Source organism: Leptosomus discolor, chromosome Z (genome assembly GCF_034619465.1).
Source record: "Leptosomus discolor isolate bLepDis1 chromosome Z, bLepDis1.hap2, whole genome shotgun sequence".
Classification (NCBI taxonomy): Eukaryota; Metazoa; Chordata; class Aves; order Leptosomiformes; family Leptosomidae; genus Leptosomus; species Leptosomus discolor.
Genome location: NC_141419.1, coordinates 58,811,717 through 58,826,488, shown reverse-complemented (window position 1 = coordinate 58,826,488; position 14,772 = coordinate 58,811,717). Strand labels below are relative to the sequence as shown.

At 39.9% G+C, this 14,772-nt stretch overlaps 1 protein-coding gene across 4 annotated transcripts in view; it reads right to left on the bottom strand.

The window, feature by feature from the left end:
- Positions 1-13,785, bottom strand: part of MPDZ (multiple PDZ domain crumbs cell polarity complex component) — an 89,046-nt gene extending 75,261 nt beyond the window's left edge. For all 4 annotated transcript variants that reach the window (XM_086480483.1, XM_086480484.1, XM_086480485.1 and 1 more), the window contains exons 1-5: positions 13,770-13,785; positions 13,016-13,182; positions 3,946-4,167; positions 2,848-2,987; positions 577-790 (exon numbers count right to left, since the gene is read on the bottom strand). In XM_086480483.1, the coding sequence (XP_086336609.1) occupies positions 577-790; positions 2,848-2,987; positions 3,946-4,167; positions 13,016-13,182; positions 13,770-13,785 (759 nt within the window). The remainder of the gene's footprint in view (positions 1-576; positions 791-2,847; positions 2,988-3,945; positions 4,168-13,015; positions 13,183-13,769) is intronic.
- Between the last annotated feature and the right edge of the window lie 987 nt (positions 13,786-14,772).

Below are 14,772 nucleotides of genomic sequence, written 5' to 3'. Positions count from 1 at the left end.
ATGTTTCTGACCTATGTTCTCTACACCTAGCTGTGCCAAAAGCTTTCAAAAGAAAGGACATGTAGCAGAGCTGTTTTCCGGGGGTCCTAAAGTGTGTCCTTACACATGGCATTTTGTGGGCTCTCTCTTGTTGTTTAACTTGAGCCACACCGCTAACAGATAAGAGAGAAACAGAGCAGCATTCATCCAGCTGGTGGTGCAGATCAGATTGCAATGCCTCACAAATATCTGCTTGCCCAAGCGGAAGGCAAAGAGAAAAAAAGATCCTGTTTACTGCTACCTCAAAATAAAGCCTCATAAAGTAAGGTAAACATGCTGTATTTGCACTGGTGGATACACAGAATTTGGCAGATGGGAAGAAGGAATACGTCCAAGATCAAGAACCCTCCAAGCAAGCCTGAATATTTTCTACTCTTTGTATGGGAAAAAGTACAACAAAGATAAATAGAAGAAAAACCTCAAGAACTGTGAAGGAAATGTACATACAAGCTATAAGAAAAAAAGTCTCAAAATACTAGATGCAGTAAGCACATACATGCTCAAAACTAAATACACAGACGTTTGGGGTATACTCACCGGGTTGGAATGGGCTGAAACTGTACTAGCAGCAGATGGAGACCGGGAAACTACAGGACTGATGAGCTGAGGGAAAGTGCCCCTGGCCACAACTAGCTGGACATTATCTTTTGCTTTCTGTAGGATGCTGATAGCCTGTTGATGTGTAATTGTCTGATCAAGGGCTTGTCCGTTAATAGCAAGGATTTGATCTGCTTCCTTCAGCTTTCCATCTCTGTCACATATGCGTAAACAGGGAAGGGGGACAACAAAATAAACAAACAAGAAAAACCAAAGAAGTGTTGCCACAGAAATTACAATATTTTGACAATTTTCCAGTATTTTTAATAACCTGTTCTCTAACACACACACCACCCCCCCACCCCCACCCCCCCCCTTTTTAATCTCTCCCTGCAGTTTTGCTGAAAGGGGTTGATGCAGCACCCTGGTGATCGCTTCCTTTGAAGCTAATCCCACCACCACTCTCCCCTGGCTACTACCCCCTAGCTAGCTTTCTTCTCCCTGTACTCCCATGCGAGACTAAGCATATTAGATCTCAGTCACTCCCAACCATAGCCTGGGAACTTATGTTTATTCTTGACTTTGAGCCTCTTGCTTAACAGACCAAGTGCTCCACTTTGTTCAGTGTGCCCACTCTGAATATTCATCAAACTGCGGAGTGGAAAACACTTTCATCAAGATTTTATGGAAACAAATTTTGTTTTGCACATGACCAAGGAGGGGTGGGGGGGAAGGAAGCTAGAGAGAAACAGAATGATAAAACAGATCCCTTTTAAATGAGGGAGAAAAAAGCCCTGAACAAATTAAAAAGTAACTCTCCACTTTCTGACAAAGGAAGCACTACTGTAAAATTACATACAGAGCCCTTCCCCAGCCCTACTTCAAAGGAAGCATATGAAGCCTACACAGATGAGTCACCCTCCGCCTCCTCCACCACTTCTACTGCTTCTGCAACAGACCACCAAAAACTCTGGGATTTTGAAGACAAGACTTCAAAGTGCCAATACTTTGAGAACAAAGGGCAGTGATGAAAACAAGGATCCCTATTACACCAGCTGTCGTGTGCACCTACAGAGTAGAAGCCAAGGTACTCGACAGCAGTCACGAAAAACCCTACTTAGCTTCAACTTGTAACATTTCACTTGTGAATTCGAACTGTTTTTCAGAGTGCTCTCAAAGAATTACTACTGTCAGGGCCTTTCTAATTTACAAGCCCTGTAACAACTGTTGAATGTTTCTCTTCTCACCAGTGAACCAGGCAGAGCCTGATTCAGGAAAGATAGGTCTCAACTCCATGAATAAGGGAAGTAAAAGCAAAGACCTCTTGAAGCGGAAGGAAAAGAAAAAACCAGAAAGTGGAATTTAGGCAGATTAAAAAATATTGTAACAACATAGAGCATGCCACTTTTCAGAACTGAATTAACTCTGTAGGCCAAGCTGTGCCCTCTGTTAAAAGGACAGTGTTAAGAACACAAATAATCAGAAAATTTCTCCCTTCAGCACAGTGAGAAATAGCACCAAGATGAGTACTATCAGCCGCCCCACACAAAATACAGAGTACACCACGAAGCAGCTCTGGCCAGCATCCTGATCAGCAAATCCACACACAGTGATACACCCCACAAGTCTGCAATGAACCAGTGCTGCTGCCATTCACCACTGAGTTAATTTACTGTCAGGGCTGTTCTTATAGCAGAAATCTATTTCTTTCAACATTACCTGTTGAATCAGGATTGAAGTCTAAAGCATACTTTCAGTAAGCTATCACTATGGCTGAGATTCTAGTAACATCAGTTGAATATCTCTTTTGAAGAGTCTAATAACTTTAGGTCAAGACTTGCTTGACTTAACAGCTGGGTTTCACACCTGCTCAGTGGGACCCTATCTAACAAACAGCCCTGCTAGTTACAACCGATTTTTTGTACCAAATGGTTTTGCAGTGCATTCAAGGATGGCAAAATCTGGATTTGAGCTTTAAAAGCCATGACACAGAACAGTAACCTCTCTGTTTTCCCTATTGCAAAGGAGATACTATAAACAAACCACAGAGAAACTATATCTGTAGTTTCTACAAATTCAGAAGAAATCATACATTGCCCTGTTCCAATGTTATATAAATTGTAGTGGTAATTAATTTTACATCTGCCATGATGTTTGGCTTACAATACAAGAGAAATATGGCCTTGTACCACAAAAACAACAGCAATAACAACTAAATTGCAGTGTCATGTTAACACTTGGTACATTAAAATATTCCAGTAGCAATCTTACCTATGTGCCACACTTCCCTCCTGGATTTCTTGCACAAATATCCCTAGTTCTCCCCTGTTTTCACTCTTGAGTCCCACAACACTGAAGCCCAGACCACCACTTAACGGTTTAATAAGCTCAATGGTCTCAACAAGACGACCCTGTTCAGCAGAAGGAAAAAAAGGGTAACAAATGTTAAAAATGTTGAAAAGCAGCATTAATAAATGGGCTAGACAACCTGGAAATTAAGTTTCTAATTTGACAGCTATAGCTGGACAAAGCTACACTAGCTAATAACTGAAACATAGTTGTTCAGTTGCAACTTCTCACTATCATACAGAAAAGCAACAATTAGGAAAGATTTGAGAAGTAAAGATGATTACAGCCCAGAACAGGAAATCGGGGAACAACTTAATATACAGAGTTTAGGCTTAGTAGTGACTAAACGAGGATATATGTGTATATAAAATTTTAGAGGGCACAGGCCAACTTCCAAGCAGAACTAGAAAAAGACGACAAATTTCAGAAAGAGAGAAAAAAAGTAGGACTGTGCAAAAGGCTCTCCAGAAGAACAGCAGACTTCCCTATCCAGCTCTATTACAGGTTAATTAGAAAAATGCTAGAATGTACGCTTGGCCGTTCTCAGCTCCTGTGACTGAAGAGATTCATACACCATTTCTGCCCACAACAGGAAAACAGTAAGACTACAGAACAGTGCATCGCAAGGCCAAAAAGGAATTCTCCATTTTATTTCTAAGCAAGTCACAAAACCAGCTTTCATTAGTTATGCATACAAGACCATGCTCTGACAAAGCATCCCCCTCATGCACAGAGCAGCAGTCCTGCAATGAGCATGGAAAGATAATGGCGTGCTGATCTGTAAGAGGCACACTGTCCAGCTAAGGACAGTAACTCAGCAGTGACAATGTCAAGGCTACTTTTCCAACTGTTTTCTCATTTACCAATTGTTTCTCAAATTAAAAGGTTATTTTTGTTTTATACAGCAAGTGAGCTCGGGTTTGCTTAATAGCACGACTGCTTTTAAATAAACATACGTGTATTTTAATCTTCCAGAGAATCAGTGATCCACATTTCATGGTTACCAGGCAACATGCTTACCTGGGACATATTTCTGATCAGCTGCTCAAAGTCATCACTAGAGGACTTCCCATTAATTTGAGGAGTAACGGCTCTCATAGATGTTTCTAGCACATTAGCTGGGCTACCATTCTGCTGAGCCAACAAATATGACTCATTATGTGGCAAGGACCCCACATTCACACCATGATGGAGAAGCTGGGGGAATTCACCAGTGGAGTGTATGGAAGGTGCAATATTCACCTGTAAAAGATTGATGGCAACACAGATTTACAGACACAGCAGAAACCTCCTTATCCAAAAGCATCACGATAGGCCAACTGTTTATTAAAAATAGTTGAAATCCTAATTTGTAATTTAAAAAAAAATTTCTTTTTAAAATGTCTATCTTTAATATTTATCATCAATGTAAAGCTGTGAATTATCAGTATAAAACTTGAAAGAAATTGAATAAAATAATCTAAAATTATTTTCCATACTCTGCCTAAAATTCTTTTGTTTCTATCAGCATAGTAGCTTGAAGTACTCCAACACAATGGTAGTGGTAAACAAGTATGAACAAGCTTTTTCTACAGGTCCAGTCTTGTTTTTAAAAATTCATCAATTATTGCATAAAAAAATAATTATTTTTTTTTTTAAATATGTCTTTTGATGAAAAAAGAAAGAAATCTCGCAAGCTACCTAGGGAACAAATTTCACTGGTCAGGGTTTCTGCATCACTGTGCACTACAGCTGCCAATGTGACTCTCTACAGGAGCTAGTATTAAATACAAAATTACTGAACAAGTCTAAAATCACCCCGCTGATCTGAAAACCACAGTCGTACCTTCACACAGGCAGCCTTGACAATACACCTCTCAGAGCAGAAAAGAAAATAAGAAAATTCTCCACTTTGCCCAGCCATAGTAAATTACTGATTTTCAAACAGGTCTCTGCCAACCAATCTAATGAATGGCTGGTGGTGGTATAAAGCTCAGGTGATGCAGGAGCCCTTACCTGGCTGCAGTCCCACTTGCCTGTTGACCATCAACAGGCACTATTTTACTCCACATCGATTTGTTTCATACTTGCCTGGCACACTAACCACAATTTAGGACCACAATATTGCAGCCTCAGATACTTCATAGTTTTACAACGCAAATTTTCTAGAATTCTGCACCACAATACAAAAGACTGGGATTCCCCTTCCTTGAAGCCTTATTTTTGAACTTCGAGTATCAACAATACATTTCAAAACTGTAAAGGTATTCTAAAAAGTCTACAGCACCAGACTCAACTGCTTAAGCATCCTACTTCCATTAGGTTTATCAAATCATTCTCCCAACAGTTCAGTCATTAAAACATCACATAATTTCTTCTCATCTGGGTGCTTTGGGAAAATACAACAGGACACATGCCATTTGTTGAAGAGCTTATATGCCTGATAAGACCCTCAAGTTACAGGAAAAAATACAAGACAGTAGTTGGAAGAAAAGTCCTCAACAGCACTTAGCCTGCTCTGCCATAAAAAAATGGAAAGAGAAAAAACAGGATGTTTGGAATTCAGTGATATCATCCCAAAGTGATTATGTTCTATTGTCCTTATTTGCGAGGAATCACTTGGGCTATGTTTCAAACAAATCATAATGCCTAAAACCTGCACACATTCACTTTCTTTAATCACATACAGTCATTTCAGCAAGACTGTAAAGCACAGGTAGATAAGCCTTGTTTCACAGTTCACTACATGTAACAACCCAGAGACATAATCAATTTCTGCCCTTCCATGAATGCAAGGTTTCTCCTTACATTACATGCATTGATTCGAAACTAATAGTCTATGCCATACTGTGTTTCTTATGTGCATGAGTCCATATAATAGGTTAACTCACTTCCACCTTCCCAATGTCATCCATTTCAGTGTGTAAGAGTAATTGACCATGTTTGGTGATACAATGTGCTTCATTTCTTGTCCTGCTCCACTTTCAAATCTTCTTAACACACCCTGCTGTCAAGTTCCTTTCCACAAAAAATTGACATGTGTCCAAATAACAATTTGGAAGATTATCTAATACCACTGTAATTAGCCAGTCTTGCACTGCTTCTATTTAAAAATATTTTCACATTTCCACAGCAAGATAAAGCAGCCTAAGAATATACCGAGACGCAAACCCAAACTATTTCTCTTGTGCGCTCGGGGGCCGTAGCATACGGGTCTGATATCACAAATGTTAGGAAGTTATGGATACACGTTCATCTTCTAAATTGCAGTGCTCACTGTAGCAAACAGCACTGAACTGCCCTTCCTGTTAAAGGTTACAATCCTCAGAGCTCACTTGTTGAAAGAAGTCACTAATCACCTGCTCAGGCAAAGACAGCAAGGATAGCCTAAGCAATCAACAGCATACCATGAGAAAAACCTATTGATTTTGCCCAATGTAGATTAGTGAAAGCTCACATAGTCTCTTTGATGCAGCCTTTGCAATAGTAACCTTAAACTAAGTAGGCAAGACCCTGCAGCTGAGAGTGGTAATGATTCTAGTCAATACGATTAAATCTGGAGAAAAGTACATGAAATGTCTTCAATTTCACTTAGCACCACTCTAAGCACAGCATTACTTTGTCTTGGGACCCCTTTAATGTGGCAGGAGCTTCCTGAGGTCTCAACCTTCAGGATGGCAGACGGGGAAGGGTCACCGGTATTACTCATAGGCCTATAAAACCGAAAGATGCGTGAATTCCCTGCTTTGAATGGAGTGTGCAATCATCTTCTAAGACAAAAAAGGGTAAAGAAGAAATATCCTACAATAACGCTAAGAGCAAAATTTGAGACTATACACAGAAAGCTAGAACCCCTTCTGCTTTACAAAGAAAGAGTAAAAAAGGGACAGAAACAGAATTTTACCAACTGCAGCTGAGGAAGCACTGCTGTGCCCACCCCATCATCTCTTTCCCTTCCATCTTCCTTCATGAATGTCCCTTTAAGTTTTTTCCATGTTAGCACATGGTGTGCAGACTGCTAATATAGAGCAAATCCCAGTCTGTGAAACCTCTCTCTGGATAAAAAGTCCATGTCTTTCTGTATCTAGAGCACTCCTTCCCACAGCAATGTGTAGGGAGCAAGTTGCAACAGTGGAAAAATCATGCAATGAAGAAAAGTAGATCAAACAAGCCACAACAATCCTAAGACAGGACACTTTCAGAATCATATGAATGATAAAAACAGCATTTACATCATGATACTGTTTTTCCCTAGTACACAATAAAACACTTTCCTGTATGCACAAACAGCGAAGAAAAAAAAAAATGGAGCTACATCTCAAAAATGAAAGGTTATTATGATACATTGCCCTTACGATGAACTGTATTACAATGCCTTCTCTGAATCCAAAATACTTCTCGTACCACCCAATATCCCATACAACGCAACCTTCAGTACGCAGAGGAGCTCTGTGCCCATCCTGTACTATGTTCTAAACATGTTGTGCTAGTACTGCTTTACAGAGGATTGCTTTAGGCATTTCATTTCACTGTTTGTAATGTTCCAACAGCAGGCTAGCCATACCAGGCACATTAACTTCCACTTGAACATGTGCCCAGTATCAACATTTTCTTCTCTAGATAAGTTTGAAGGAGTTCTTCAATTAAGATATGACAGTCTCCTTAGGGATTTACGTTTTTCGCTCTGGTAGAAAACTCACACATCCTACTCACACATCCTACTCACACATCCCCATGCTAAAATAGAAGCAGCACCGGACCAACTCCTGTTTTAGCTTCCATTGCACATTTTCATAGATCAAATCCTGTTTAAACTGGCAATACAGTGCTCACCTTCTCAGTTTGACATTTTATCCTTTCTGCGTACTTGTATGAGCTGGGATACCACTGCAAACACACAGGAATTGACTGATGTCTCCCATTCCTCCTGCCTTCCAAACCAGAAGACAGAAGTTGTTTATGTTTTTCTAAGATATTTTCCATAAATTATTATTAACTCATTGTTCTGAACACACTGGATGGGTTTTATTCACATGATGGTTGAAATAGCACTGAAAAGAAGTGCTGCATACTATATATAGAAGGAAAGGGCAAAAACAACCCTCCAATCCACACCAGCTTAACTAGAACTTCAAAAAGCTTCACCTCAAACCTTCAGTACATCTGTTATTACAGCACAGCTAACATGAAGTATTGAACACCACCTCTTCCAACAGAAGTTGACAACATTACCTCATTTTCATGCCCCCTTTTTTAGACAAACACAGCTACCTGTTCAATGGAGGATGTGCTAAACACAGGAAGCCTACTTCACATAAAGCAGCTTCTGACTTGCGAAACTCCAAGAAAAAATGTAACTCCAAGAAAAAATGTCAAACTGTCAACAAAATAAAGTTTTGTGCATGTGTGTGCAAAAAATGTAGATTTCAGAATGTCTCCTCTCCCAAAACACACACTTACATTTTATAAACACTTCTGGTTTTTATACTGACATTTATAATGAACCTACAGATGTAAGTTCAGAATCCCCAGACAAATTACAAGCAGAAATGTGACGACCACTCTCTTCCCTGTCCCCCCTGAAACACAAGCTTGTAGCATGTAAAAGTTGAGAACTGGTGTATATTCTTGCAAACCACAGAAGTACAGGTCATTCCAGGGGGAGCAATAGAACAGAAGTGGAAATCTTAGAAAGATGATGCTTTTGTGGTTGCATGAAATATTTTTCATAACATATAAAGTGCACTTTGCAGTAATAAAATCACCATAATTCCATCAAGAAGTAGCTTTTCAACACTGTGACCGTGCAAGTACCGTATGAAAGAATATTGCTTTGTTTTGTAATTTGGCAATGTGGACATAATTTGGCATAAGACAAAAAGAAAAATTCAGGAATACTACAGAGAATGGTAAAAAGTACTTTACAGTTGTGCAGACAGACACAAAATGCAATCAAACAACACTTACATGCTTCTAACAAAAAGGAGCTACCCAAGCCACATCTGCAGCGTAGCAACATTTAAAGCAATGTCATCGGCATTGCTGGGTCTCAACATGGGCAAGAACAAATTCTCGGTGTTTCTGCACTCCAGCCATTGAGCCCCAGTCCTTGGAGATCCCAAGAAGCACAGGGTGGTGCTTCAGTTGACCGCAAGTGTCCTGCATAGCAAAAAAGGTCGTCTGCAACAGTGACGGCCCTGGAAGCAACGAAGCGCCAGCCGGCCGCCCGGTAAGCCCTGGCGGGAAGTGGCAGCAAGGGCAGCGCTGCCCCACTCCACGGCCGGCACTACTGACAGAGCCCCCGGGCTCCCCAGGAGCGGGCACTGGCACCAGCACTGCTCCAGCACCGCCCTACTGGCTGCACCTTTATGCCTCTGTCCGCAGGGTGGGTGAAGCAGATCCCAAATTGGCATTTCTTCTAAGCATTTTGTTTCAAAACACAGAGCAAACGGTGTTGTTGCAGAAAGGGTTTCAGGATAGGAACTAAAAGCCTCCTCTAGTTGTGCAAACCACAGAGTTAAGAGAGTGCTCACAGGCAACAGGAAAAGACATAGCTCTTCGCTAAATGAAAAGACTCCAATTCTTCCCTAAATACACTCCAACGCTGACACCCAGCTATCCCATGCAACCCAGTACGTGCTGCACCGCAGGGGGGACACTCTTCCCCGTTACCGCATTGTGAACTAAAAACTACAGTCAACCTCACAGGCAAAAAAATTTGAGGAATGCAGCTCAGCCAAAGGAAGGGTATTTTATTCTGGCAGAGCCCTGAGCAGAGTGGAAGCAGTAGGAGGAGAGGTGGAGGAGGGGAGGAGGGGGTGGATAAGGGAGAGATAAAAAGGAAAGGAAAAGAAGCGGGAGAGGACTGCCAGCATGGTCTGAGTATTTTCTTTAAAACACTTTATAAAGAAAATACTATTATAAAGTTCAAAACAACACAATCTCTATTTTTCTTTCCCGTGACTCCCTTATCTTCAAACATGGAGACTGTTCCTCAGCATGAGAAAACAAGCATTCACTGAAGAAATACACACACCAAGAGGCAAAAAAAACCCCTGGTTCCTTCAGTGTTCCTTAAGTGACTACTGAAGTCAGGATAGTGATTGTTAAAAAAACATCCCTTTGCTGTCCACAGACTTTTCCCACTCCAGTTCTTAACTTCACAATGACAGATTTGCAGTGCAAATAGATACTGCTTGCTCGTTTAAGAAGAAAAAAAAAAACAAAACCAAAACCGAAAAATTTTAAAGCACCTACCAGTAAGCAACAAAGCATCAGATCTTCTGACTTTACCATCACACCTCACCAAGATCCATATGAAGCAACATTCCACTCACTCCACACCACTGCATGTAACACAAATGCAAACTGAAGAGACTCATGCTAAGCACACACCAACAATGAAGGGGATCAATTTCCAACTAACTCACAGAAACTTTAAGGAAAAGGGAGAGCAAATCTGAAACACCTCCAAGCACACAGAAACACGCACATTTTCAGATCTTCTATTGGTTCTTAAAGAGACCATTTGTCTGGAAAAAAAAAAAAAAAAAGAAAAGGAAGTCTACTCTTTTAGACCATAAAAAATGGTAGTAACTCTCATCAGAATGCAAGGAATATTTGTCTGCTAAAACTGAATACTTGCATCCTATTTTTTGCTAGAAAAACATGACATGTTTACAAGATTTGCCAGCTCATTTTCCAGATTCACTGCACCAACAGAACATGGGGCTTTCACTATCATCTCTATGCGTTCCAGGCACAGTGCCTCAAGACAGGAATATGTCCTACCCTAAATTTATTTAGTCCACTACAGGCCCACAAGTAGGTCTCACTTAGTGACCTACTTCTGCTGGGATCCTTGCAAGGATCAGTTTCACTTTGAAAGTAAATTGCCATTATTGCTTCTCTGCTCCCATCCTCTCTTTCAACCTATACCCTCCTAAAAGATGGCCTTCTCCTGAGAATGTTGAAATAGTCTCGTAGCTCTCTAAAAACTCATAAACTAATTAAAAACACAAGAACAGTTTAACACACTGCCACTTAAAAGTCACTTTGAGAAGAAACAGACCCCCATTCAACTTTCAATGCAGGTCATCATGAAACATCGAAAAAATTTAGCCATCTTGGTCTCGAGAGGGTAGAGACTGCAGCACTTAGCCACTGCACAGCTCAGCACCACTTGTCATCCTGTCTCAAACATAGCTCTGCCTGCGAATGCTTGAGAAACAACTTGTCTCCTTCAGGCATGGCTTGGCTGAAAAGACTGATCACTGTTCACATGCCTTGCAGTTTTCAACAGCCTGTAGTTTAAGAGTTTCAAGAGCACAGCACCTTCCCAGCCATAAAAAGAAAGCAAAAGGTGTCCTTGAACAAAACTGAGCCTTCGAAACTGCCAAGAAACGTAATTTTTAACACGACCACCTATTTAATTATTTTTTTCTTTGTCCTGTTTCTATATGCTTTATATGTGTTTAAGTAAAACAAAGAAGGGACAGACAATCTCACATTACATTGAAGGGAAGAAATTATTTAATACAGAAAACACAGGATACTTTCTGAAGAGCTGGCCCAAATCTAAGAATGGCCAGAAACATAAATTTGCATGGTCAAGTGTTCATATAAGCACATATCAGGAAAGGATTTCACATCCATGTGGCTCCCCTGTCAGCTAGGCTGGACATGTACCATGCAACGTGCACAGGACACTAACGTTACTGCACAGATAAACCTGCAAGGTTAGGGCACAAGATAAAATTGTTATTTGCTTTTAAAAAAATACACATCTGAAATTACCCATCTGTAGGATCACCTGCTTCATTTTACTAATTTAGGTGACTGTATTTAAAAAGAGAAGCATCTTTTAACTTCATTAATTCACATCCTTAAATTCCAGACTTTAACTAAGGTCTGGAAGTGAAAATTTAATTTGCCTTTTCATAAAATTCCCATTAACTCTTTAGGCACAATTTCATTTCCCGCTACACATTCCCAGAGTCATCACCAAGTAATTCACATAATTTCCAAACGTCACTATTAAATTCTCTTTTTCAAATAGCAAAGCAAACCCTCAGAACAGCTTTTCTTCTTCCTACATGTTTTCAAGTCACTCCAATGTCATCAATTCTCTACATATCAAACATGCAAAATCTGAAAAAACATGGTCATGTATAGTACTGTAGACATCATTCTAACTTATTTCTTCTCTGTGCAAAATAGCATCAAGATGATTCCAAAAGAAGCAATAAAGGGCCAGACAGTGCTCTTCTGCCACATAGGTGAAGTAGCATCAGAATCATGAGGACTTCTCACTAGCCACAGTCCTGTCAAGAGACCAGATGCAGCTCCACGCTGATGATAAAGTCAGTGTGCAGGGGCTGCATCCTTCTACTTCGGCACTTCTGCATACCAGCCACAGAGCTGCCCATCTTGCAGGAGTCAACAGGAATAACTTTGCAGAGCCAGACACACAGTTTAGTCCTAATTCTGTTACTGAACTACTTTTTGTATTCTTGAAGCTCTTACTCTGCTGACAAGGAAATTAAGTTATAGTAATAAGTAATCAAGTCAATATAGCTGAATTGCTGCCCCTTTTCTCATCCTTATCAAAGACATGCAGAAAAGTAATACTTTTACTTAAAACCCTTAGCAAGGAAATCTTTTATTCCTATTAAAAAAAAAAAAAAAAAATCTTCATGTCCTTCTGACGTCAACATTCCACAGCTTCCCTTACATATTCTCATTTTAGCAGGGTAACACACAAGAGAGCAATAAAAGGCTCCTAGGAAAAAAATCCTAAGACCTCATACAAAACATGTTCCTTTTGGAGGACAGAGATAGCAAGACTTATGTTAACTCCCCACCCAGTATCACCATTTCCCTACCACAAACATCGTAACAAGCATATATATAAAAAAAAACACATACACAAACTCTGGGTCTCAACAAAGCCCAGAAAAGTCAACGGGTATGTCCCCCTCAGTGCCTTGAAACTTTGGAATAGATGTTTAATTCAGGCTATTTGATTTCACTATACAATATGTACAGACGCACACAGTTTTGAACCTTCTTAGCAACTTTTTTCTGGTGTCTGGGAGGCTGCTTTTCCTACCTGATCTCTCAGTTGTTGAACAGAAGTCTGAAGGTTGAGAATTTGGTTAAAAAGAGGACTCTGCAGCACTGATTTTAATAAGCTCAGCTTCTCCTCATTTGCAATGTCACCTCGATCCCGAAGTTTTGCCTGTAAGCGGTCCATGGCCTGGAGGGCCCGATGTGTATCTGTAGCGATAATCACTCCTAGTCAGTAAAGTTTAGAAATAGCCACATACAACAGGTTTAAATGTACACCTCTCTACTGTTCAAACTACAGGAGACTTGAATGGTTCAGTTCTGGAAAAATTCCAGCCCAAACACTTCTAATGAATCAGGAAGTGAGGTGCAGGGCACAAAACAGAAGCCAATGAAAATTACATTTTTGCCCATCAAGAAGTGAGTTACAAAAATGAAAGAGCCTGCATTAAAATTCGGTCACAGGAACTGTGGCTACAGACCACTGTAAATAAGTAGTGACAAAAATAGCCATAACAGAAAACATTTGTCTTTTTCATAAGAACTTTCTTAATTCAAGTAAAGATTAAAACAACGAAATCAAGACAACAGGCTAAAAATGAAATAAACTAAACAAATGATGGTACACCTTTTGTTTTCAAACACAAAATACAAAAACACAAATACATCATCTACTTCTAATCACAGCAGGTATTTTTTTACAAAACCTCTCTAGCAGTATATACCAATGTTCTAAATCTATCACGCACACTTGATTTGGCCACAAAAATATAGTGATACAAATAAAAAAAGATTACCAATTGTTTCCAACATGTTTTTCTGCTTCTCAGCTTCTATTCCAATCGCGGTAAGAGGCAGCAAATACAGTATTTTCCTGAAAAACAACAAAAAGGGAAAAGGGTCACATTAATAAAAGCACTAAGCTCTGAAGAAGAAGAAAAAACTTGACTTCTGAAAACAAGAAACAGCCTCACAAAGTAACAATCCACAAAAACCGTATCTTCTTGGATAATTAAAATAACTCGGAGGTGACCATATTCTAAGTCACTTTGGAGCTCAAAACCTTGCCTTTAGGAATATACTTTGCAATATTTTTGCATTTCCATATCAAAGCTGCTGTCTGCATACTGTTGCACAACATGCCCTGCATTGCTTTAATCAGAAGCTATGAATCATAGCTGTCACTGGTACTTCACACAGTTTCATTGCTTTCCTTTTCAGTGATTCATAAAAAACATTCCCTGCAGGATCAGTTTTCAAGATCTACACTGACAATTTCAGGTGCACATTTTTAAAGTCACCTTTTAAAAAGAAAAGTCACATAAGTCACAAAGTCTTCATGCTACACAGGCTTGCAGGACTCGCACGCTACAGCCTCTGCTATTAACGTCTATCAGAATTGAGACTCTGATCTGGATGACAGCTGGGTTTTTGCCAGCATGGGTTTCCAGGCAGGAAATTCTACACTGGGAGAAGGAAATTCTGAAATCACTTTGTTTATTCTTTTCCGTTCCTTTTTGGTTTTTATTTTCAACTGCATGTCTGCAATTGCTCAGAAATTTGTAGTGATGGAATATGTATGATGGAGACGGACAGCTGAGGAGAAGCGAGGAGTTCAAGTGTCATTGGTTTACGAACTGAGCTGTGCATTTTATCGTCTTATCTTTCACAATGTTGCCTTTGTTTTCTGGATAATACTAAAGCACTTCAGTATAGCATCCCACCATCAATCTGGTTAAATTACCAATATGCAGAGAGCTGTGAACTCTAAGCACTCATGAAAAAAATAGTTTTTCTTGA